This window comes from Dendropsophus ebraccatus, chromosome 2, assembly GCF_027789765.1.
Source record: "Dendropsophus ebraccatus isolate aDenEbr1 chromosome 2, aDenEbr1.pat, whole genome shotgun sequence".
NCBI lineage: Eukaryota > Metazoa > Chordata > Amphibia > Anura > Hylidae > Dendropsophus > Dendropsophus ebraccatus.
This window is the reverse complement of record NC_091455.1, coordinates 145355855-145381154: the sequence shown is the minus strand read 5'-3', so window position 1 is coordinate 145381154 and position 25300 is coordinate 145355855. Positions and strand designations below refer to the sequence as shown.

The window sequence follows — 25300 nt, the reverse complement described above, 5'->3', positions numbered from 1 at the left end:
CGCATCATATTTAATGATAAGTTCAGTTTGTTTTTGAAGAAGCAACCGCTTTCTATCACCCCCACCTTTTGGGGGAGGGACAATACATAACCCAGCAAAATGTAACTGTGAGGAATCCCCATCATGTTCCTGGCAATATTGTCATTCTGTCCAAGGATTACTATTTACAGGAGGCACATCGACAGCTGTCAGATGAATCCACATATACCAAATTACCAGCAGACCCTACACATTCATATACTTACAAAGTGTGTGATGTATTACGTAAAGGGGTAGAGATATTTTCCAGTAATTTTGCAGAGAAACTGTTTGTTTCCCAAAAAACCCTATTGGTATTGGGTACCCAAGATACACAAGGATATACAGCGACCGCCTGGTCGCCCTATTGTGGCGGGTATGGGATCCATTATGGAACCGATTTCTAAAAATCTAGATTGGTTGCTTAGGCCTATCCTAAAAAATATTCCATCTTACGTTCGGGACACGGGAGATCTGCTGGAGACATTGGATCCTTTTTGCTGGCAGGAGGACCATCACCTTGTGAGCATCGACGTTGAGAGCCTGTACACCCGGATCCCCCATGACCGGTGTGTACAGGCTGTCAGGTGGTGTCTCCAGGTGATAGGTGGATATGACACGTCATGACATGTAATGCGTTTGAATTTAACAGTCAATGGTACCTCCATAAGTCAGGGGTAGGGATGGGTAATCCGGTAGCCCCAACGCTAGCCAACATATTTTTGGCATGTATGGAAAGTGAAAAGGTATTTTCAGTAACCAACAGATTTTCTTGCTTTATACATCTAGAGTTAAGATACATAGATGATATTGTCATTGTGTGGTTGGGAGGGGAAGAAAGGTTCCTGCAGTTTGTGGGATACATGAATGATAATAATTTCATCATGTTTTATACATCTGTGTATGGGGGACTGGAGCTGGACTTCTTAGATGTACACCTGGACATTAGCAGCGGCACACTTACCACATCATGCTATAGAAAAAAGACGGCTTAATTACTCTAGCTACCATCCACACCACACTAACAGAGCGTTACTGTACAGTCAATTTATCAGATTGAGACGCATAAATAACAATGACATTTTATTCACTAAACAGGCAGAGGAATTGAGCCACCGACTGAGAAAAAGAGGATATCCCCAACAACTAATTAGCGAGAGCCTCCAGAGGGCGTCAAGTGTGAACAGACTCCAATTGCTCACAACAACAAAACAGCGTAATATACGTGCAAATAAAAAACACAAGGCAGATAAAAAAAAGAGTGGTATTCACATTTGATTATTTACCCCTGGAGAGAACCATTAGGAACGCTATTTACAAAAACTGGCACATTGTAGAACAGGACAAACATCTAAGAGGACACATTGCTGAGCGCCCCACAGTGACATTTAGACGCACTCAGAACATTAAAGATCTACTAGTCCATGGGAGACTTGACAAACAGAATCCACAAAAAGAAGGGTCATGGCTTACATCCAGGTCAGCTAAGGGTAATTTTAAGTGTGGCCATTGCCACTACTGTAGATCATTAAATAATGGTAGATACATTAAATTAGGTGGCCATGAACATGTGGTTAATGACTTTATGACATGCAAAAGCCAGTATGTGGTATATGCTTTGATTTGTAACTGTGGCAAATATTATATAGGGAAGACCATCCGTCCCATGTGGAGGAGATTCTCAGAGCATGTCAGATCAGTGCAGACAGGGAAAGGTAGCCCCCGCATGATCAGACATATTCAGCAGGAACATGATGGGGATTCCTCACAGTTACATTTCGCTGGGTTATGTATTGTCCCTCCCCCAAAAGGTGGGGGTGATAGAAAGCGGTTGCTCCTTCAAAAGGAAACTGAACTTATTATTAAATATGATGCGCTTGGAGCCCTGGGTCTTAATACTCGTAGTGATGTGAATATTGCATGAATCCCTATTTCCGAATAGGCTAGCTAGTGTAATTTGTACTTTATTTTAATTGATGTTTGTTTGTTTGTCACTCACATTGTTTGATGAAGTTGCACACATAAAAGGAAGTGACGTACCAGAGACATGAGGGTTCGTCAAAGCGGCATTAAGCCGCGAAACTGCGGGCACCCACCTTGTCTTCCCCGCTCCCCCTGCGCACAGCAATAAAAGCCAGATGGTCTGAATACACTGCTGGTGAGTGCCTCCTTTTCTCCTTTATTCATTGTTCATACAGCATGTTTATTTCGGATTGAGCACCACCACATACCGGACCCCGCCTGAGATAGTGCCATCTAGTGGAGAGCCAGGCAGTGCCATCACTTTTTTCTTTCTTGTTGGATTGTTCAGAGAAAAATGCTTTTTATCCATGGGGGTTTGTGCCACTTGGATAGGGCTTCGCGTCCGCAGCACCACTTAGCCCGCCCACATCAGTGCAATGGGCCCCACCCCTCCTTGAAATAATTGGTGTCTAGGCCCTGTCCCTTGACGGCCATTGGAAAGGGTCGGCCTAAAGGTCTAGGTCCCACACCTTCCGGGTCAGCCCATTCCAGTGGCCACTGAGGGGCCTAGACACAGATGATGTCACAGAGGGGCGTATGGCACTGTGGGCGTGGAGCCCTGCCCAGGTGGCATAAACCACGCAGGCTAAAAAGCATTTTTCACTGGACCTAGCACCAAGAAATCAATAATAAAATAAGGCATGAAAACTGCAGACTTTAGGCTTTTCAGCTGGGTAGAGAAGTACTCATACAGAAAGGTGACAGTGTCCCTTTAAAGGCAATGGGTCAGCTGCAATTCGGGTTCAAGACTGCTGACACTGTTAGACACTGTTAGAGGGGCGTATGGCACTGTGGGCGTGGAGCCCTGCCCAGGTGGCATAAACCACGCAGGCTAAAAATAATTTTTCACTGGACCTAGCACCAAGAAATCAATAATAAAATAAGGCATGAAAACTGCAGACTTTAGGCTTTTCAGCTGGGTAGAGAAGTACTCATACAGAAAGGTGACAGTGTCCCTTTAAAGGCAATGGGTCAGCTGCAATTCGGGTTCAAGACTGCTGACACTGTTAGACAGCTGTTAGGAGACACATGGCACTTTTATATATTCATCTGTGCTTCCAGAACATAGAAAAACTGCTTTTCCAGTGCAAGGAGTCAAGGATGTATTCCCAAATTCCTGAACTGCTGAGGGATATAACTCTACCTCACTTCCCCTCCCATACTTAAAGGACAACTCTGGCAAGACCTCCAGCCTTTTCATTGGCTTGAGCGTATCACATGACTTCCAGCAAGCTCTGCCAATCCATGGTGTCTGAGTGCAGCTCCGTTTCCTTCTTCGTTTACTTATTATTAATACTGTTGTACTTGGAACTATCACCACCGGTGATTGCTGCTATTCAGAAGATTTTAGCCCTGGAATAGCTGGGACTAGTAGTGCCATCTGGTCATCTTTATAGAAGGGGGCCAAAAAGCTTATTGACATACATTACAAAGTTATATAACTTTGTAATGTGTGTTAAATAAGCTAAAAAAGAGAATCGCTGGAGTTTTCCTTTAACCCTGCTTATTCCAGCTTGCTTGGAGCTTGGGAAAGACTTGGGAAAGAGTCTTTGCACCAGAGAATAAAAACATTTTTGTATGTTATGGTAGTTTGAATAGATATACAGTATGAGGCCATGCTCCCATAGCGTAAGAGACCGTCCGTTACGTGGAGCGGCCGGTCTCCGGAAACATCATCCCGGCCGGTAATGAAGTACTGGCCGGATGATCTTTCGCCCCGCAGAGTTCGGATGCAGGCGCATCCGTGCGCGCCCGCTTTAGAACTCCCCACTGCACGCTATGAAGCTTGAAAAAATGTCAGAAAACTGACATGTCAGTTGTTTGCGGCACCGTCAGGGGTCCCGGACGGAGCGTATACTATGTGTATATGCTCCGGCCGGGATCCCATAGACACCCGGCCAATGTATTTTCTCGTATTAACTACGGCCGTTGTTGCAATTGGCAACAAAGGCCAAAGAAATACGAAAAAATATGCTGTGTGAACATAGCCTAAAAGGTACCATATATAGCAGAAACAAAATCTCCAGTGACATAGTCCTTGTCCGCAGAGAACACCATCTCCCAATCAGGCATCTGAACTTTTATATATTGCACAAGCCAGCTCTTCTATTGCCCGCAGCATCCTCCACTATAACTTGACAAACAGTTTTGGAACACAACTGAGGAGAAAAATAGATTTATACTGGCTCCCTTGTCAGTTTAACTCACAAAAATAGAACTTATATACACACCAAATTTTTAGCCTTGTCCAGGTAGTGAATAAACAGAGGAGGGTCTTGAATTGTTGTGAACTAATGTATCTACATACAAGACTACAGTGTTTTTATTTTCTTTATTATTAAAATAAATAAAGAAATAACACCCTTCTTGCCCCTTAGGGTGCGTTGACACGTACAGGATCAGTGGCAGATTTGATGGGGTGTTCAGTTATTTAGATCAAATCTGCTGCGGATCCACACCATCAAATCCACTGCGATACGGTGTGTGTATACAAGATAGACTGTAGATAGCTGATATAGCCTCGGCGCAGGACTTGCAAGACGTACTCTCCAGTATAATTCATAAAATTGGTTTAATGAGCAACGCGTTTCGGCAACGTACTGCCGCCTTTATCAAGCTCCTACATCATGTATACAAATGATCCTTTTTATACACTCCATTAGGTTCTGTGAACTACCACTTAAGGGGGCCAGTGTCACATGACTTCATGGATGTCACATGACTTCATGGGTATCACATGACTTCATGAGTATCACATGACTTCATGAGTATCAAATGACTTCATGAGTATCACATGACTTCATGAGTATCACATGACTTCATGAGTATCACATGACTTCATGAGTATCACATGACTTCATGAGTATCACATGACTTCATGAGTATCACATGACTTCATGAGTATCACATGACTTCCAAGATGTACCGTCTCTGTATGTACTCGTAGTGGCCGTGCGCAGAGCCGTGCAACTCCGAGACGTCACATCAGCTGACGTCAGTGGGTGGAATCCCGGGTTGCTGACTTACTGTGAGCTGGAAGGTATCACGCGGCCTCGGTCGGTGGAAACAGCTGGATCATTGGTCCCTCGCCCGACGAACGTCACCACATCAGATCTCACAGCAAGTCAGCCTATCAGGGAATAGAGCCACCCACATCGCCGCCCGATGGACTACGGACTTGCCGACCTGTAGGCACACGAGCACATGCGACCGATGAGCAATCGGGGACAATACATACTAAAAACTAAAATTGTGTAGAAAAAAATATATAAAAACCTAATGAACCTAATCTAATGGACCTAAAAAAGCACATTCAATTGTAATGAGGCATATAAAATCATACAATATAAAATACATAGTGACACATGAATGTATCAACAGATTAATCAGCAATTACAATAATTGCACAAAAAAAAAAAATTAAATTAATTAAAATTAAGAATTGGAAGGCAAGCAATCTATCTGCAGGCCATAAAATCTCAGATCCCCGATTCTAGCGTTTCATTCAGACCATCGGGAACTAACGTTTTCAGCTTAAAAATCCAGAACGCTTCCCTTCTATTTAGGGCCTTATATCTATTGATCTCACTCATCAGTATTTGCTCTAACGGCATCACACTGATGCAACTGAAGTTCCCCTGATGGAATTCATGGAGGTGTCGGGACACACTGTGCTTCAAAAAATGTGAGTTAGCATTAAACCGATGGCCTGTGAGTCTTCTTCTCAGTGCCTGCGTGGTCCTCCCAACGTATTGAAGGCCACACTCACACTCGAGATGATAAATCACAAAATCAGAGCCACATTTCAAATTGGTCTTTTATGCTTGAACAGCATAAACATCCCCTATTCATACATTTAAATACTCTTCCCTTTGTTTTTAGTCCTGATTTGACTGGTCTTTTACCTTTTATCCTACTGGGGGCAAGGATGTTTTTTAATGTTTTTCCCCTTCTGAAGGTAATTCTGGGTTTCTCGGGGATGGTAGTCTTGAGGATAGGATCCTTGACGAGAATTTTCCAGTTGCGCTCGAGTGCTTTTCTTATCTCTCTATTGTGAGAATTGAAGCTCGTAATGAAATTCGACTTATAGTCGGTATTACTATTTTTGGTTCTTTTTTCTCTCTTTGGATAAAGAATTTCTTTCTGCGTCTCTCTTAAATTAGATTTATAAGCAGCGGAAAGAAGGGCTTTAGGATAACCCTTTTGTTTAAATCTATTTTGCAAGGTTCTGGCTTGTTTTTTGAAAACATCGGTAGAGATACAATTCTTACGGATGCGTCTATATTGATTAAACGGGATATTATAGATCCACTTCTTGTAGTGGGCGCTACGGAAATCGAGGTAGCTATTTGTATCTACCTTTTTAAAATGGGTACTTGTTAGAATTTTTTCTTGTTCTATTAGCACCTCTATATCTAAAAACACCATTTTTTTAGGGTCTATATGGGCTGTAAATTGCAGCCTCCAATTATTGGAGTTGAGATGCTCCACAAACGATTGTGCAGATGATCCGTCCCCCCTTCCATATGACAAAGAGGTCATCTATGTACCACATCTATGTTGTGCGTACGATAGGCACAACACTAGCAAAGCCCAATATAACACAGAAGTCCGCAGCCAGGCAAACAGTGGTAGTGGTCGGCCCCCGTCTAGATGATGATACTTGCCAAATGTGTATACAAGATAGACTGTAGATAGCTGATATAGCCTCGGAGCAGGACTTGCAAGACGTACTCTCCAGTATAATTCATAAAATTGGTTTAATGAGCAACGCGTTTCGGCGACGTACTGCCGCCTTTATCAAGCTCCTACATCATGTATACAAATGATCCTTTTTATACACTCCATTAGGTTCTGTGATCTCCCACCAAACGTTCTCAACTGTTCCGAGATCTAACAACAGAAATCAATTCTATTGTGGAGGAATTAGACATGTATAGTGATTGCTCTGAATATATTGATCTAAATAATAGAATCAATCACAGGTTGAGACTTTTTGAGAAAGATACTATGAGTCTGAAATCAGAGAAGTTAAAAAGAGATAGGAATGATTATGCTACTGGACGATTACACCCTAGTGATAGAAAAAGAATGCCAGCTGAACCACCCAAAGGCTATGCCACAGAACAGCCATTACCTCCTAGAATAGACAGGGTACACAGAAGGGGGTCGTCATCCAAATCCAATATCCCTCTCAAACCATCCAATTCGGGGAGAACCTTTAGAAACTCCAACTACATCCCTAAGAGAAGTCCCCCCAACCAGCCAGCACTAATTTTCTTCCTGCCCTATTGAACTCTACCAACAATACCCATACACCTGTGACTAGCGCCCAACATCCCAAGATGAGAGTGTCAACTAGAAGTAGTACTCCATATATGAATCATTACTTACAGTCCACGAATGGTATCCCACATATGAGCCATCAAAATGAGGACCCGCATACATCTATTGATCTCTCGTTATTAACTACCCATGACTCCTTCTGGAGTAATGACGTTACCATTGTCTCACGGCAATCACCATCAAAGAAGAATATCAAAAATCCTTCCACTCACAGCTATGTGAACAATCCCTTAGATTCCGCAGAACCTTCATCATCATTAGGACATCTCGATGAGGTGTTCACTACTGTTGATGAAATTGATGCGGTGTCTCCAACGAGCACTGTTTCCATTAACAGTGCTTGCTCCACGATTTCTTTTTTAGGTCTTCCGATCCTGTGCACCAGCCCTCGGGCAGGAATTGCTCAGGGGACGAAGAACAAAATCACCAATTATTTCATGACAAAGAAAGGCGCAAGCGGAAAAAGAAAAAACTATATAGGGGGGTCCGAGGGGAAAGGCTTAGTAGATGAATTAAGCCCACTTCCAACACACAAAAAGAACAGAGTGAAACAGTAAACATTTTTAACCTTTCCACCCATGTCCTTAATTCACACCAGGCTTCCCTACTGGCGAAGGGTTTATCCTTCTGTCCGGTACAATTGTCTAATGATTTTTATCTTTTCTTAGATCTGAATAATTACACTAGAAAATTAACTCTCCTACGCCATTTTGAGATTGAAAACAATAGAAAAGGTACTGCTAGCACTATTGCGCCAACGAATACTGGTACATCTGACGACAATTTTATACATCTAGATGTCAGACCACAGTCTAGTTTTTACCCTCACCACCACAAAGGGGGTTATATACAAACATTTTATGCATCCATGTTAGAGGATCTGGAAAAAAATCGAAAGAAACAGACAGATCAAAAAACACAACCTAAACTTAGAGGAACGCCAAGCCATGAAACAGCTGCGAGACAACACAGACATAGTTATTAGATCGGCGGACAAGGGGGGGGTCAATAGTTATCCAGGATGCCGAGGATTACCATCAGGAAGCCTTACGGATTCTATCAGACAGCGCCTACTATGAGGTCTTAGATAAAGACCCTTCTGCCACGTTCCATAGTGAATATTCAAAGCTGATCAATGAAAAAAAGATTCCTCCAGGTGGATTCTCCCAATATGGCTTTTTACTATCATCTGCCTAAAGTTCATAAAAATGAGGAGCATCCACCTGGCAGGCCGATTATATCGGGCATTGGGTCCCTCACAAGTCAACTATCTCATTTTATTGACCTGCACCTCCAGGAGATTGTTACTAAAATGCCGTCATACCTCAGAGATTCCACCTCTCTAATATGTGATCTCTATGACATTGAGTGGGATCCCTCCTACCTAATCATATCCTTAGACGTAACGGCCCTATACTCAAATATCGAGCATTCCTTGAGACTACAAGCAGTCTCTGAAGCTTTAGGGAAGGAGGGCAAGTATGATCAGAGTCAAATCGATTTTTTGGTTCGTGGACTCGAATTCATACTTACCCATAATATCTTCACTTATGCAGGGGTCGTTTATCACCAAACGCGGGGGACCGCGATGGGGACTCGAGCCGCGCCCAGTTACGCAGGTTCGAAAAAAGAAACAAGAACCAAAAATAGTAATACCGACTATAAGTCGAATTTCATTACGAGCTTCAATTCTCACAATAGAGAAATAAGAAAAGCACTCGAGCGCAACTGGAAAATTCTCCTCAAGGATCCCATCCTCAAGACTACCATCCCCGAGAAACCCAGAATTACCTTCAGAAGGGGAAAAACATTAAAAAACATCCTTGCCCCCAGTAGGATAAAAGGTAAAAGACCAGTCAAATCAGGACTAAAAACAAAGAGAAGAGTATCTAAATGTATGAATAGGGGATGTTTATGCTGTTCAAGCATAAAAGACCAGGCACAATGTTTTAAATCCAACGTTACAGGTGAGGTTTTTAATATTTATTCCGATTTGAACTGTGGCTCTGATTTTGTGATTTATCTTCTCGAGTGTGAGTGTGGCCTTCAATACGTTGGGAGGACCACGCAGGCACTGAGAAGAAGACTCACAGGCCATCGGTTTAATGCTAACTCACATTTTTTTTGAAGCACAGTGTGTCCCCGATTGCTCATCGGTCGCATGTGCTCGTGTGCCTACAGGTCGGCAAGTCCGTAGTCCATCGGGCGGCGATGTGGGTGGCTCTATTCCCTGATAAGCTGACTTGCTGTGAGATCTGATGTGGTGACGTTCGTCGGGCGAGGGACCAATGATCCAGCTGTTTCCACCGACCGAGGCCGCGTGACACCTTCCAGCTCACAGTAAGTCAGCAACCCGGGATTCCACCCACTGACGTCAGCGGATGTGAAGTCTCGGAGTTGCACGGCTCGGCGCACGGCCACTACGAGTACATACAGAGACGGTAAATCTTGGAAGTCATGTGAAATTGCAAAGTCATGTGATATTCATGAAGTCATGTGATACCCATGAAATCATGTGACACTGGCCCCCGCCCCTTAGGTGGGAGGTCACAGAACCTAATGGAGTGTATAAAAAGGATCATTTGTATACATGATGTAGGAGCTTGATAAAGGCGGCAGTACGTCGCCGAAACGCGTTGCTCATTAAACCAATTTTATGAATTATACTGGAGAGTACGTCTTGCAAGTCCTGCGCCGAGGCTATATCAGCTATCTACAGTCTATCTTGTATACACATTTGGCAAGTATCGGCATCTAGACGGGGGCCGACCACTACTACTGTTTGCCTGGCTGCGGACTTCTGTGTTATATTGGGCTTTGCTAGTGTTGTGCCTATCGTACGCACAACACGAGAAGGTTAGTCTACAACTTGCTTTTTATATTGGAAATTTTACTCCATTGAGCTACTACACTATATGAGCACCCCTCTCTGTTCATGTTTGTCCGTTCTTCTATGATACGGTGTGTGTGAAGCTACCCTAAAAGAACAAAATATGTCATGTTATAAGATGTCTTGTTACATATTGCATGCAATTTTCCAAATCTTAGGTACTCCAAGCGATCTAAACGGTTTTCTGTGCGTCTATAGTGTTAAGGTAATTTTCAATTTTTCTATACACTGGGTTCCAAATTATTATGCAAATAATGTTTTCTTATATTTTCCAAAATTACCTATATGAATTGCAGTCATTGTAATTTTCCAGTCATCAACTATTTGAGTATAATTGAAAGGTTTTTGAACAAACTGCCTAAGATATAAGCATATTTAAAAAAAAAAACCTCAAAATGCACATTCTAAATTATTATGCACAGCAGAGTTTTCAAGCTTTTTATTTTTATTAAGAACAAAAAAACGGTCATTTGTGACATTAGAAGCATTAGCAGATTATTACAAATTGAAATCAAACAGTTTTCAAGTAAAAAGCTTCTGAACTCTCTTGTCCATTGAATTTGTCAGTTTTTGGATGGTTTCTGCTTCAACTGTTTTGCAGATTACCCTCCCAGAGCTGTTGCTTAGATGTGAACTGCCTCCCTCCATTATAGACACTCCTTTTGATGATGCTCCAGAGGTTCTCAATGGGGTTGAGGTCAGGGGAGCATGGGGCCACACCATAAGTTTTTCCCCTTTTATGCCCATAGCAGCCAGAGATGCAGATGTGTTATTTGCCGCATGAGACGGTGCATTATCATGCATGAAAATGATCTTGCTGCGGAATGCACGGTTCTTCTTCTTGAACCATGGCAGGAAGTGCTGTTTGAGAAACTCCACATACATTATGGAGTTCATCTTTACCCCTTCAGGGATCCTAAAGGGGCCGACAATCTCTCTTCCCATGATTCCAGCCCAAAACATTACTCCACCTCCCCCTTGTTGGCGCCGTAGCCGTGTTTGCATGGGGTGTCCATCAACCAGCCATTCTCCACTCTATCCATCTGGACCATCAAGCGTTGCACGGCACTCATCGGTAAACAAAACAGTTTTGAAGTCATTTTTCATGTACTGTTTGGCCCACTGGAGCAGTTTCTGCCAGCCTGTCGACCTCCTATATCCACTGCAGGATATAGGAGGTCGACAGGCTGGCTTACGCATAGCTGCAAACCTCTAAAGGACCCTGCATCTTGTTGTTCGGGGGACGTTGGAGGTACCAGCAGCTTCAAAAACTTGTCTACTGCAATGACAAGGCATTTTTGCACCTGCTCTTTTAACCTTACTCAATTGCCTGTTGGAAAGAGTCTGCAATTTTCCCTTATCCGCACGCACACGTGTGTGCTGGGAATCAGCTACATACTTCTTGATTATGCGATGATCGCGATGAAGTGTCTTGGCAATGTTGATTGTAGTCATGCCTTGACCTAAACACTTGACAATTTGTTGCTTCTCGGCAGCCGACAGGTCCTTTTTCTTTCCCATTTTGGCTCAAAATGTAGGCTGCCTAATAATGTGGGTCAGCCTTCTTAAGTAGTCTTGCCTTTAATTGGACACACCTGCCAAACTAATTAGCACAGGTGTCTGCAATTGCTTTCAGTGATATAAAGAGCCCAGGTGAGATGAGTCGATGTCCATAGAAAATGAGTGAGCAGTCGTTTTCTATGGACGTCTGAGTCACCTCTCCTGCTTTGCATAAGGCGCGCGCTCTGCTTCAGGCAGTGATTTCTCCGCCCAGGAACCAGATCCAGCAGCGGGACTCCGAGGGATGGTTATCTATGCAGTTTTCCACTGGGGTGTTGGGCAGGCTCCGCCACGGCATCCCGACTGACAGGTTCCCTTTAAGGATTGACCTATCGATATCCTTCAATACCTCCCTATGGGCCATATAAAATAATTTTTTTAATAAGGCTATGAGATATTTCCTAGAGGGGGGGTTTAGCTGAAACACACTCTTTTAATAAACAATGCTTAGCTAGCATGAGGATAGAATACGCTATTACTAACAAGGTTATTGAAATGTTTATTGTTATACTTTCCTTTTTTTGTGCTATAGAATATCCTAGGTCAACATATTAGGAGTTATTTAAATATTATGGGTTCCGATGGTTTCTCCAGTAGACTTTCAGTTTTGGTACTTAAAGAGTTTTCTTTCAATAATTTCTTTTCTTCAGCAAAAGAATTTGCAACTTTTTAAACTAAAGTCATCTGATAAAAACAGCTGCCATTCGATGCTAGTACAGTTAGTACACCAGTCAAGGTGTGAAAGCACATATTCTGCAATGCAATGTACTACAGAACTCAAAAAAAGAAACAAAACATATGGTGCTTTAAAGAGTTTTAAGAAATCTATCTATACACATGTATTTAGAGTGATCAACAATATCAATGAAACAGCTCTTACACTTCCACTGGCTTATTCTGATAAACTGGGATCTCAGCAGTGAGACCCTCATCGATCAAACCTTTTAATATTTCCCTAGCACCATAGATCAAACTTTTTTTTCCAGCAATTTCTACAGAAGCATCATATTGTGATCTAGTGAATTTTAGAGACCAGGGTAACATCTTAAAGTGTTCCTGTCTCAGAGAGACATAACACAGGTTTTTATCAGATCCGGACAGACGTTAGACTGGTCTGCTCCCCACTCTGTGTCTATGTGAAAACAGCCGTATTAACACATGACATAGAGAGGAGGAAGAGAAATGCAGAAGTGTGGCTTTTCCCGACTTGTTCTCATGATCGATATGATCATTTCCACCGCTCAAAACTTTTGACATGTTTCTCTGACATACAAACATATCGTCTATATCGTAAAAAGAACTTATCGGATATACTCCACCCTTAGTTTACACTATATAGATATTTGAAACGGAAAAGCTGCTCTAAACATTTTAGTTAAAAAAAAAAAAAAAAAAAAGGTTCTCAGCAAAACATTTGATCAAATAAATAGAGTGTACCATCTCACCACGTTAAGGTGAACCTCAGAGAGATGGGTACTACACTGACTCTGGCCTCTCTTGGGCTTACACAAAACCTACAAAACTGGGCAAGACCCAGCTAATCTTTATTTAAAATACTCACAGGAAATGGGTGGAGAGCGAGCCAAAAGGAGGAAGGCACACTTCCAACATATAACACACACAAAAAATAAGCAGCTTTGTATTAGCACAAGAGAGGCCAGTGTCAGTATGGCGGAAAATGGGCAGATGCGAATAAATTTAAGTTTTGTGAAAACATTTTTGCATAAGGACGGGCGGAAAATATATAAAGAAATCTACGCAAGCCCTAAGCAAGTGTAGGTTTCCCTCCACTTGCGCACAGGATTAACGTAGAGGCAGTGCGCCTCTACATAAATCAGCGAAGCATTTGCAATAGGGGGCCATTTTTAAGCCCAGTGCAGAAGACTCAGACTCCTGAATTTTATCAGGACCGACTCAGACTCCTGCTCCTTCATAAATGGCCAGTCATATACCAGGGGAGTTATTTATCACACTGGCTCAGCAGCTTCTCCTTAATGTCCTCCATGATCCTGGGGCAACTTCTGAGTGAATAAAGGAATACTGTATATAAAGCAGATTCTCCTGTGTGTGCAGTGGATGCAGCCAGTCTCCAGCCTCCATGTCCTGAATTACTCACAACTAGACTAGATGGAGCAGGTAGTCTTTTCCTGCTGACAGTTTTCTATGTTTCTAAATATTCACCATACTTAAAGAAACACTGCTAACAATGCCAGATACCTGTAATATAGAGGTCAGCCATAGTGATATACAGGGGGTTACATACAGTGATATAGAGGGGTCACACATAGTGATATAGAGAGGGGTCACACAGTGATATAGAAAGTCACTGTGGGGGCACGCAATAGCATGCACACACACACACACACAGCCTGCTGCAGCCATACTACACACACACAGCCTGCTGCAGCTATAGCACACACACACACACAGCCTGCTGCAGCCATAGCACACGCACACACACACAGCTTGCTGCAGCCATAGCGCACACCCCACACACACTCGGCTTGCTGCGGCCATAGCACACATACACACAGCCTGCTGTAGCCATAGTGCATACACACCCCCACAAAGCCTGCTGCAGCTATAGCACACACACACACAGCCTGCTGCAGCCATAGTGCGCGCACACACACACACAGCTTGCTGCAGCCATAGCACACACACACAGCCTGCTGCAGCCATAGCACACACACAGCCTGCTGCAGCTATAGCATACACACACAGCCTGCTGCAGTCATAGTGCACACCAACACACAGCCTGCTGCAGCCATAGCACACACACAGCCTGCTGCAGCTATAGCATACACACACAGCCTGCTGCAGTCATAGCACACACACAGCCTACTGCAGCCATAGCGCGCACACACACACACAGCCATAGAACACTGAAGAAAAACACACAGTCTTCTCCCAGAGAGAAAACACCACACTGAGGACAGAGGTTAGTGCTACACTACTTATGTCTTCTTCTCCCCTCCTCCTCTATATTACACAGGATATCTTCATATTACACTGCTGCTCATATACAGTCATACAGCATCCAGTAAGAGAACAGTACAGATCTCCCCCCACACAATGGACTCTTCCAGCTCAGAAACAAACTGCCAAATAGTGACCGACATCTTTTCCATGACCACCCTTATGTAATAGGGCCAGTGTCCTATTAGAATATTGCTCATAATATATATTCATGAGCATAAGTTTAAAAAATGTAGAATTGAATTTTTATATGAATTTTACAAGATTTTTTTTAAAGCTGGAGTCGGAATATTTTTGTACGACTCCGACTCCAGCCAAAACTAGCTCCGACTCCACAGCCCTGATAGGAGATACAGGTGCCCCCACACCTGTTACATAGTCTTTTTAACATGTTGAAAGACAAGAATCAGCCAACATCATGCATGTCAGCAGATCACTGCCTTTTAACACTAGCTGTTACACCAAGCGATTATTGGTCTTAACACCCGATAACTGTTTGGTGTAATAGAGCCTTTAGTCACACAATAAGTAGGCTAACAGATTTACACATTCAATTGGTCCACCTATAGTATGCCTAGCATTAGGGTTGGGCAATATAAACAAAAAAATTTAATCTCGATCTTGATTTTATAGATGATTCTCAATTTAAATCTCAATTTTCTTTTTTTGTCTAAATAAACTGTTGGGGTGCATTCACACCTACAGGATCTGCAGCAGATCTGCAGCAGATTTGATGCTGTGTTCAGTTATTTAAATTAAATCTGTTGCAGAAAATCAGCTGCAGATCCTGTAGGTGTGAACGCACCATTAAACTGAAAATATTATTGGTGTTTGAGGAAACAACTGTCCTGCTTCACACTGTAACCCCCTGTAGTAAAGTCCCCTAATATTTTTTGGGAATACTGTCAATATGGGGGCACTATGGCTGGTGCAGTTATGGGAATACTGGACGTCATTATGGGGGCACTCCAACTTGCAACGTTATAAACTAGCACATTATATTTTCCACTCCATATATACATTGTTTTAGATATAACAGCATTAGTAACAATTTATGCATCCCGAGCCCCTTCACTACAAATCCTAGCATGCCAAGCTACACGCTTACATACACTAGCATTGGAGACTGTATCTTACATGACAGAGGTTAAGATCAGCTGCACCAGCCACTGCGTCTACTGCACCAACCACTGCATCAACAGCACCAACTATTGCGCTTTCGCAAATCCCAATACACTTATTCGTCTTAACTGGTCGGGGACAGAATTCCTCCTCATCAATTATATTTCTGTTCCCTTCGTCAAGTTTAAATGCCTCCTAATTATATTTCTGTTACCTTCATCTAGTTTTAATACAACCAGGAGTGCTTCTGTTTCCAAGCCTATGATGTGGGATACTGTCAGAAGTGCTTTTGTATCCATGCCTTTCTGATTGTATATCACATCATAGGCCTGATACAGAAGCAGAGTAGATTGTATCCCACATCATAGGCTTGGATACAGGAGAGTGTATCACACATTGATGGGCTTAGATATACCGTTAGGCAGACTGTGTACCTGGTGGTTGGCTTAAGGGGTTAAACTGTACAGTTTTCTCTTCAGCTGCTGCTCTGATAATTTCCAGGTCCCGACCCACATATTTTCCTACTTGCAGGCAAGGAAAGCAGAGGTGAGAGGTTTTCAGTGCACTGCTGCTCAATGGTCCTGTCTGATAACCTCCGACCTCCTGACTCCCCACCACTGGCAAGTAGTAAAATGTGTGGGATGAGCCGAAGAGAAAATTGTGTGGTTTAACCCTTTCTGCGCAGCAGCATGGAAGTGATACAGAGGTTAATTCCTCATGTGGCAGCGCAGGTAGAGTAGAAGAGGAGCAGGAGGATGCTACACTGATGTCTCCTTATCCCCTGTGCAGGGTCTCTCTGCATTTATTGATTTTTTCCTCTGAATATCGAATTAGCGATTTTCGGAAAAAATTAGTCAGCCCCTCTCGGGGAAAATAAATCTAATTAATTTGATTAATTGCCCAGTCCTACCTTGCACTGAAACGAAAGAAAGCAAAAATTATAAACATGTAACCCCTCGAGATCTCAACAACACCACAAAAAGAATCAAAGACACTGAGTCAGCAAAGAGGTTAGAGGTTGCTTGTTACATTGTGCATACGGACTGTGCTCCCAAAGAGACCATGTCTTAGAAGATTTCCAGGAAACCCTATGCCATAAGCCAAGTACTTTTCCATAATGCAGATGCTTGTTTCCACTTCCTTGATATTTCTGCTTTCGTCGAGATGTGTTTCAGCTCTATGTATAGTAATGCCAGTGTGGGTGTAAGTTCACCTTCAAAAAGGGTTTCCAACATCTTAGTAATCTCCTTAGAATAATGGGATAGATCTGGGCAAGACCACATAATGTGTAATTTCAAGGTGTATAGTACCAACAAAGTCTAGTCTTAAAGATATTCTCTTTTGAGCTGAACTAAGCAGGGACCTTGAAAACCATCACCATCGGAGTCCATTCCTTGGGGGTTAAAGTGGTCTGAAGAGTTATCCCCAAGGGCTTAATAATACTGTCCTTTCTAAAAGTGTCATAGCCTCCAAGGACATAATATAAAGGTTTCACGTCCTTAGTATTCCGCTTATACAAATTAACTATATGAGGATTCCAACATTGCAACAATCTATCCAAAGTTGCAACTAATCTATCAAGAAGCGTTTGACCAGTAAAAAAAAAAACAACAACATAGAAGCCCTGTCTTGGCATATTAAAGGGGTAGGGCGGCGTTAAACAACTTATACAACTTTGTAATGTGTGTTATGTAAGTGAATGGCCCCCTTCCCTGTGTTCCCCCCCACCCCAAAAGTTTGGTGCATTATACTCACCGCATCACTGTCGCCCCCCTGGACGCCATCTTGGGACAATGACGACATCTTCCGGAGGCCGGTCGAACCACTTCAGCTCCATCATCAGCTGATCAGCCGCGATTGGCTGAGCACAGTTATGCTCAGCCAATGGCGGCTGAGCAGCTGGATAAATATGATAGTTTAGTTAGGCACACAAATCCACCCCATCAATATAATTGTTTTATATTTTGGCCCAATGTTTAGACAGGTCCACGCTCCACCACGTTCTCACTTGGGACAAAAGTGTATCAGCATAAAGCAAATACCCTGAACCATTCCCCCATCTTCTTAGGTCTGGTCATAATGCTATATAAAATTTGTGGTCTATCCCCCTTCCAAATACAAGATGATATCAGTTTCTGCACCTTTTTAAAGAAAGATACCGGGATCAGAATGGGCAGTGTCCTGAAGAGATACATAAATTTTGGGAGTAACTTCATCGTATGCAGCAATCCTGCAGAGGTATGTGGTAAACTTTCCTAAAAAAGCTCATTTGACCCTTGTTAGGGGCGTAAATGGATGCCAGAGTGTAATCTGTATTGTTTATTTTACAAGTAAGAATAACATATGGAGCCTTCAGGTCAGATATCTCTTCTAGTAACTGGAAAGGAACATTTTTAATTGCTTTGAAACAAATCGAGGACTTTTTTTGTGAAGGGAGAGTGAAAAATGATTGGGAACAATGGGTGTTTTGTTCTAGACGCATCTTGACTCTGTAGATAAGTTTTCTTGGCATACAGGACATTGCAATTATGCTTTCTTGCCTCAGCCCATAAGAAGTATCTCTTAGATGAGTGATTGAGGCCTCTTACATTTAACGACAAAAATTATACGGCATATGTGGGGCCTTGTATGACTTGTGGGTATACAGTAGCAATGAATAAATCTAATGTACCAACTATAAAAACATAGGGGGTGATTTATCAAAGGGTGTAAAAAGTTAGACTGGTGCAAACTGCCCAGAGCAACCAATTACAGCTCCTCTTTGATTTTACCAGAGCTAGAGGCTGAGCTGTAATTGGTTACAGTAGGCAGTTTAGACACCAGTCTAAATTTTACACCCTTTGACAAGAATAGGCCATAGTGTGCATACAGCAGTGCATAATACCAGTATACATCATCAGTTACTTTAGACTTTTGATTGAACTAGCCTAAATTCAGATCGAGGGGCAGAAAGTCCAGCTATAGCCAAAGAAGGCTGAGTAAGGCAGAGTAACAATCACCTAGAGGACAGAAGTGTAGTCAAACGACTACAGGACCGAAGACCAAATCCACACCAGAAACGATGAGCGCAGGAGTATATACAGTTTGCACACGGCGGTGCAACCAAAAGTTATCCAAAGGTAGATGGCGTAGTAAATCAAGGTTCATTTATTGCAATGCGTTTCGGCCCTATATTATCTAGCATGGGCCTTTATCAAGCGTTGCTTGATAAAGGCCCATGCTAGATAATATAGGGCCGAAACGCGTTGCAATAAATGAACCTTGATTTACTACGCCATCTACCTTTGGATAACTTTTGGTTGCACCGCCGTGTGCAAACTGTATATACTCCTGCGCTCATCGTTTCTGGTGTGGATTTGGTCTTCGGTCCTGTAGTCGTTTGACTACACTTCTGTACTTGCTTCTCCCACCGTCGGTGGTGATGTCCCCCAGTACAGCTGCGGAGTACACCCCTTTATGCTGCATTTAGAGTTGTGCCTAATATTCGCACAACCTACCCAGGTGAGTGGATCCCTGTCAGATCTTCCTTCCATCCACCTGGTCACTTTTTTCTACACAAGGAAGCGCCCCCTGTCTCCCCTCTTCTCAATCACCTAGAGGAATTCTAAGCGCCATATCCAGCAATAACCTGCAGGTGTAGTGGAGTTAGTGTGCCAGCCTGTTCGCATGCTTAGAGGTTGATGGGTTGAGGCTTTATATGTTGCAGAGATATGATTATCCCAAGACTGCAGCAGTTTAAGGCCCTCCTCAAAAATCCAACCCAAAGAGGTGACATTGTTTTGAGAAATTCGGAGGCCCATTTGTACAATATTTTCTTCTAGCGCAATGCTGCTGTGACTCGAGTTAAGAACTGCACCACTGCAGTGTAGCAGCCAATAAAACAGTATAGACAGCAATTTTACTGAATCATGAAGTCCAGACTCAAGGAGTCCAGTTGGTTACAAGTACAAAGTTAAAAGGTCTGCATTTCTGATATAATGGGGCTGCATTAGTGCATATAGTGCTGACAGTTTACACATCTGGAAAGGCACCATTAATGCTAAACACCCCTTTGAGAAACCCCCCTTGCCCTATATTGCAGCCTACCAACACCCAAAGCCTAAAGTTTCAGCAGACATCTAGGTGAGGAAATATCTAAGACCAACTTTTCTAGAAATACTCCTAGTCAGGCTAGGTTATGTGGGGGGCAGCATGAGATATAAGAAACAACTTTTTGGTATCAACTCCATTCGCCATGAGGAAGAAGGATCAGTATAACTGCATGAGGGTGGAAAAATCATACTTTGGGGGTGCTTTTCTGCAAAGAGGACAGGATAACTGCATGGTATTTAAGGGGTGATGGATAGGGCAACATATTGCAAGATTTTGGCTGAAAAACCTCTGTCCCTCAGTAAGAGCATTGAAGAAGGGTGGTTGCTGGGTCTTCCAGCATGACAATGACCCAAAACACACAGCCAGGGCAACTAAGGAGTGGCTCTGTAAGGAGCATTTGAAGGTCTTGGAATGGCCTAGTAAGTCTCCAGACCTGAACCCAATAGAAAACCTTAAAGGTGTTATCCAGCGCTACAAAAACATGGCCACTTTTCCCCCTTTCTTGTCTCCAGTTTGGGTGGGGTTTTAAAACTCAGTTCCATTGAAGTAAATGGAGCTTAATTGCAAACCACACCTGAACTGAAGACAAGAGTAGGGGGAAAAGTGGCCATGTTTTTGTAGCGCTGGATAACCCCTTTAAGTGGGATCTGAAACTTAACTTTGTCCAGTGACAGCTCCTAAACCTGAAAAGATTTGGAGAAGATCTGACAAAATCTCTGCTGCCGTGTATGCAAACGTCGTCTAGAACTACAGGAAACATTTGACTTCTGTAATTGCAAACAATAAGCAAAATCGTTTGGTTTATCACACCTGAGTTCAATTTCTCTAGCCACACCCAGGCCTGATTATTGCCACACCTGTTCTCAATCAAGACATCACTTAAATAGGAGCTGCCTGACACAGTAAAGTCCACCAAAAGATCCTTAAAAGCTACAAATCATGCCGAGATCCAAAGAAATTCAGGAACAATTGAGAAAGAAAGTAATTGAGATCTGGAAAGGGTTATAAACAGGGCTGTGGAGTCGGAGTCATGGAGTCTGAGTTGGAGTCAGAGCTAGTTTTGCGTGCGTGCTATGGCTGCAGTAGGTTGTGTGTGTGCTATGACTACAGTAGGCTGTGTGTGTATGCTATTGCTGCAGCACGCTGTGTGTATGTGTACTATGGCTGCAGCAGGCTGTCTGTATGTGTGCTATGGCTGCAGCAAGCAGAGTGTGTGTGTGGTGTGCGCTATGGCTGCAGCAAGCTGTGTGTGTGTGTGTGTGCTATGGCTGCAGCAGGCTGTGTGGGTGTGTGTGTGTATGCTATGGCTGCAGCAGGCTGTGTGTGTGTGTGTGTGTGTGTGCATGCTATTGCGTGCCCCCACAGTAACCTTCTTTATCACTGTCTGACCTCTATATCACTATGTGTGACCCCCTGTATATCACTATGGCTGACCTCTATATTACAGGTATCTGGCATTGTAAGCAGTGTTTCTTTAAGTATGGTGAATATATAGAAACTAGGGATGGTCCGAACATGTTTCGGTTCGGGTTTGTACGAACCTGAACTCTCGTCTGCCCGCTCCGTGGAGAGGGTGGATACAGCGGGAGGACCGCCTGGAAAACTGGGATACAGCCATAACCATAGGCTGTATCCCAGTTTTCCAGGCGGTCCTCTCGCTGTATCCACCCGCTGCATGGAGAGGGCAGACAGCGGGAATCTGATGCCGAGCGTTCGGGTTCATACGAACCCGAACCGAAGCAGGTTCGGACCATCCCTAATAGAAACAAAGAAGACTGTAAGCAGGAAAAGACTGTAAGCAAGAAAAGACTACCTGCTCCATCTAGTCTAGTTGTGAGTAGTTCAGGACATGGAGGCTGGAGACTGGCTGCATCCACTGCACACACTGGCTGCATCCACTGCACACACAGGAGAATCTTCTTTATAAACAGTTTTCCTTTATTCACTCAGAAGTCGCTCCAGGATCATGTAGGACATTAGGGAGAAGCTGCTGAGCCAGTGTGATAAATAACTCCCCTGTTATATGACTGGCCATTTATAAAGGAGAAGGAGCAGGAGTCGGAGTCGGTCCTGATAAAATTCAGGAGTAAGAGTTGGAGTCGTAATATGCATAATACAGATGTGTTTTGGTGCCAAAATGATGGATGTCCACAAAAATCAGAGAGTAAAAAAAACACGCTGTGGGAGCCTTAAGCTCTAGGTTTACCTATTTTAATGGATCGAGAATAAAAGTATTTTACTGAAGTGCTCGACTTTTCTTCAAATTTGATTAGGTGTTCCACTGTTGTGGGCCACCAGTTTGTCCCAATACTCAATGTCCCAATGACACATGTGGGTTCCATAGATGTATTGGAGATGGTGGTGAGCATATTTTGTTTTATGAAGATTTGGCACATACACTCTCAATACTACCCTCCAGTTACTTTTTTGGTTCTCTAATATATAAGCACAAGGTTATCCCAAAGTTAAACACTTCCACCCTTGTGATGCATTTACACACTGGACACAGACAGTGGCTTTTTGTCACTACATCAAACTACAAGTAATATACTCCTTATTATATACACCCAAATACTGAAAACATGTTAAAGAACAAAGGACTTACAGATGGTGCCATCAAAAAGCTTATTATATTGGAAACAAATAGGTAACGTGCATAGAAAAAATGATTGGTTACAGTGGAATATTATTTGCTAAATCAAAAGAACTTCAACGTTACTCCTATCTGACTGTAATAATATAGAAGCAGCATTATGAATACATGCCTATGACTGCAGTTTGTGAAGAAATACTTACACCACAGCACATCAGACTCAGCCTTACCTGTCTGGAGCATAGTAGGGACGCCATCACACACATGTGGGGTGTTAAAAACAACTTTAGTCTCATAATTAAGACGGCAAGAGCAGCGAATGCCAATAGCTGCAATGCATGGTACACCAGCTGTGGATGAAAGACACACAAAACAACAAGTGATGCAGGGGGTGTTTAGAATAATTCTTCTTAAACAACCACAACTGGAGTAGTAGTAGTGTGAAGAGGAAGGTTTATATTCCTCGTCTAGCAGGGCTTTGGTTATGCCTTAGTTTTATACTCTTTTCAGCCTGGTTAGGAAGAATAAGTTTTCATAAGATCCCTGGAAATGAATTTAATAAAAACATAGCATGCATCCAACAACTTGTGTGTTGAAGTCAACATTTGGTAGTGCATATTTAGGTTTGTGTCTATAGGGTGGGGTCAACCAAACTCGCACCAGAAACACATTTTCAAATTTCCTTTAGGCTGGGTTCACACTACGTATATTTCAGTCAGTATTGTGGTCCTCATATTGCAACCAAAACCAGAAGTGGATTAAAAACACAGAAAGGATCTGTTCACACAATGTCAAATCTGCTGCAGATCCTTTACGTGTGAACGCACCCTAAGGCTGGGTTCACACTACGTATATTTCAGTCAGTATTGTGGTCCTCATATTGCAACCAAAACCAGGAGTGGATTAAAAACACAGAAAGGATCTGTTCACACAATGTTGAAATTGAGTGGATGGCCGCCATATAACAGTAAATAACTGCCATTATTTCAACACAACAGCCATTGTTTTAAAATAACAGCAAATATTTGCCATTAAATGGCAGCCATCCACTCAATTTCAACATTGTGTGAACAGAGCCTTTCTGTGTTTTTAATCCACTCCTGGTTTTGGTTGCAATATGAGGACCACAATACTGACTGAAATATACGTAGTGTGAACCCAGCCTTAGGGTGCGTTCACACGTGAAGGATCTGCAGCAGATTTGATGTTGCAGATTCAAAACAAATCTGCAGCTTCAAACCACTAGGTACATCGCTTTGTGTTTTACATTAACAGACTGAGGCCGTCATGGGGATGCTGGTGCCGTTGTTCTTCTTTCTGAACCGCCGCCTGATTCACGCACACGGCGCTGGTCTATTCCCAAACACTGGCAGGGCATAAAGCACTGGAGCCTGCCCCCTGTTGCTTCATGCCAGGCCAGTGCTCGAATAAAGACTGGCGCCGTGTGCAGGAACTGAATGTTGATTAAAAAAAAAAAAAAAGATCACTCCACCGGCATCCCCACGCTGACGCCAGTCTGTTCATGTAAAGCACACAAAGCCATGTACCTAGTGGTATATTCACTTTAACCATCTCATTCTGCAAGTGACAATGTCCACGCAAAGCCAGCAGCAGTATGAGAATTGTGCAGCTGCAGGACAGGAGGACCACAACACAAACAGAAAAATACTATATTTTATGTAAAACTTTAAATACATTCTAGTAATCTAATTTTATAGCATGAATGAACTATTTAGGTCAAGTGACTGTACAAATTAACAAAATGTGTTCACCAACTTTACTACTGAATATCTGCCCTATCTATACAGGGTAAAATTAATCTCACAAGGTTTTAATAAACTGTAAGGTCATGAGTAGAATTATTCTACATGAATAGAATGATCTGTAGACTATTTCTGTGTACATCATCTGTAAAGCTGACTGATCATTTCAATTTTATGGTCAATAAATTTTTATTAAAGGGGTTTTCCAGGCTGAAGTGATTGATGGTGTTTCCTTAAAATAGGCCATCCATTGCTTATTGGCATTAGCGGATTCTGAGAGCTGCAGGACCTGCACTATGCAATGAACAGGGCTGAAAGCTGTTGGCTCGGTTTACTCTAAAGCATGGGTCTCGAACTCGCGGCCCTCCAGCTGTTGCCAAACTACAATTCCCATCATGCCTGGACAGCCAAAGCTCTCTGCTCTAAAGTGATCAGGCCTGGATAATACAAGCTCAGCTCATGTTCATTTGAAAGGGTGCTGAGCTGCAGTAATACATTAAGGCCACTAATCAGTAAATGGAACCCCGAAAACCCCTTCAGCAGCTTCAGGCATACAAAATTGCTTTTAGGTACCTGTAGCTGGATAGGTGGTGATTCCAGTGCTGATCTTCTTATGTTGCTCCTAAAAAGGTGTATGAGACAATGCATGGGCAGGGCGGTGGACTGAGGGGCTGGGGTTCCCCCAGTGCACCAAATGGGTTCATTTGCATATTTTATTATTATTAAATTCCTGAAACATGGCATTGAGGGGCAAAATAAGAAGAGCCGTGCCAGAATCTCCACCTACCTAGCTGCAGGTATTTATCAGCAGGTTTGTATGTACGAATCTCCTGATGGTTTTGCTTTAAGTTTCAGAAGAAAATGAGTAAACATAACATTGCCCTTTAATCACAACTGGTATTCCAATAAACATTA

General features: G+C 42.8%; 1 protein-coding gene across 2 annotated transcripts in view; it reads right to left on the bottom strand.

Annotated features, from left to right (window-relative positions):
- DPY19L1 (dpy-19 like C-mannosyltransferase 1) overlaps window positions 1-25300 on the bottom strand; it is a 147705-nt gene that overhangs the window by 15024 nt on the left and 107381 nt on the right. For both annotated transcript variants that reach the window (XM_069960354.1, XM_069960353.1), the window contains exon 19: window positions 22853-22972. In XM_069960354.1, coding sequence (XP_069816455.1) covers window positions 22853-22972 — 120 coding nt within the window. The remainder of the gene's footprint in view (window positions 1-22852; window positions 22973-25300) is intronic.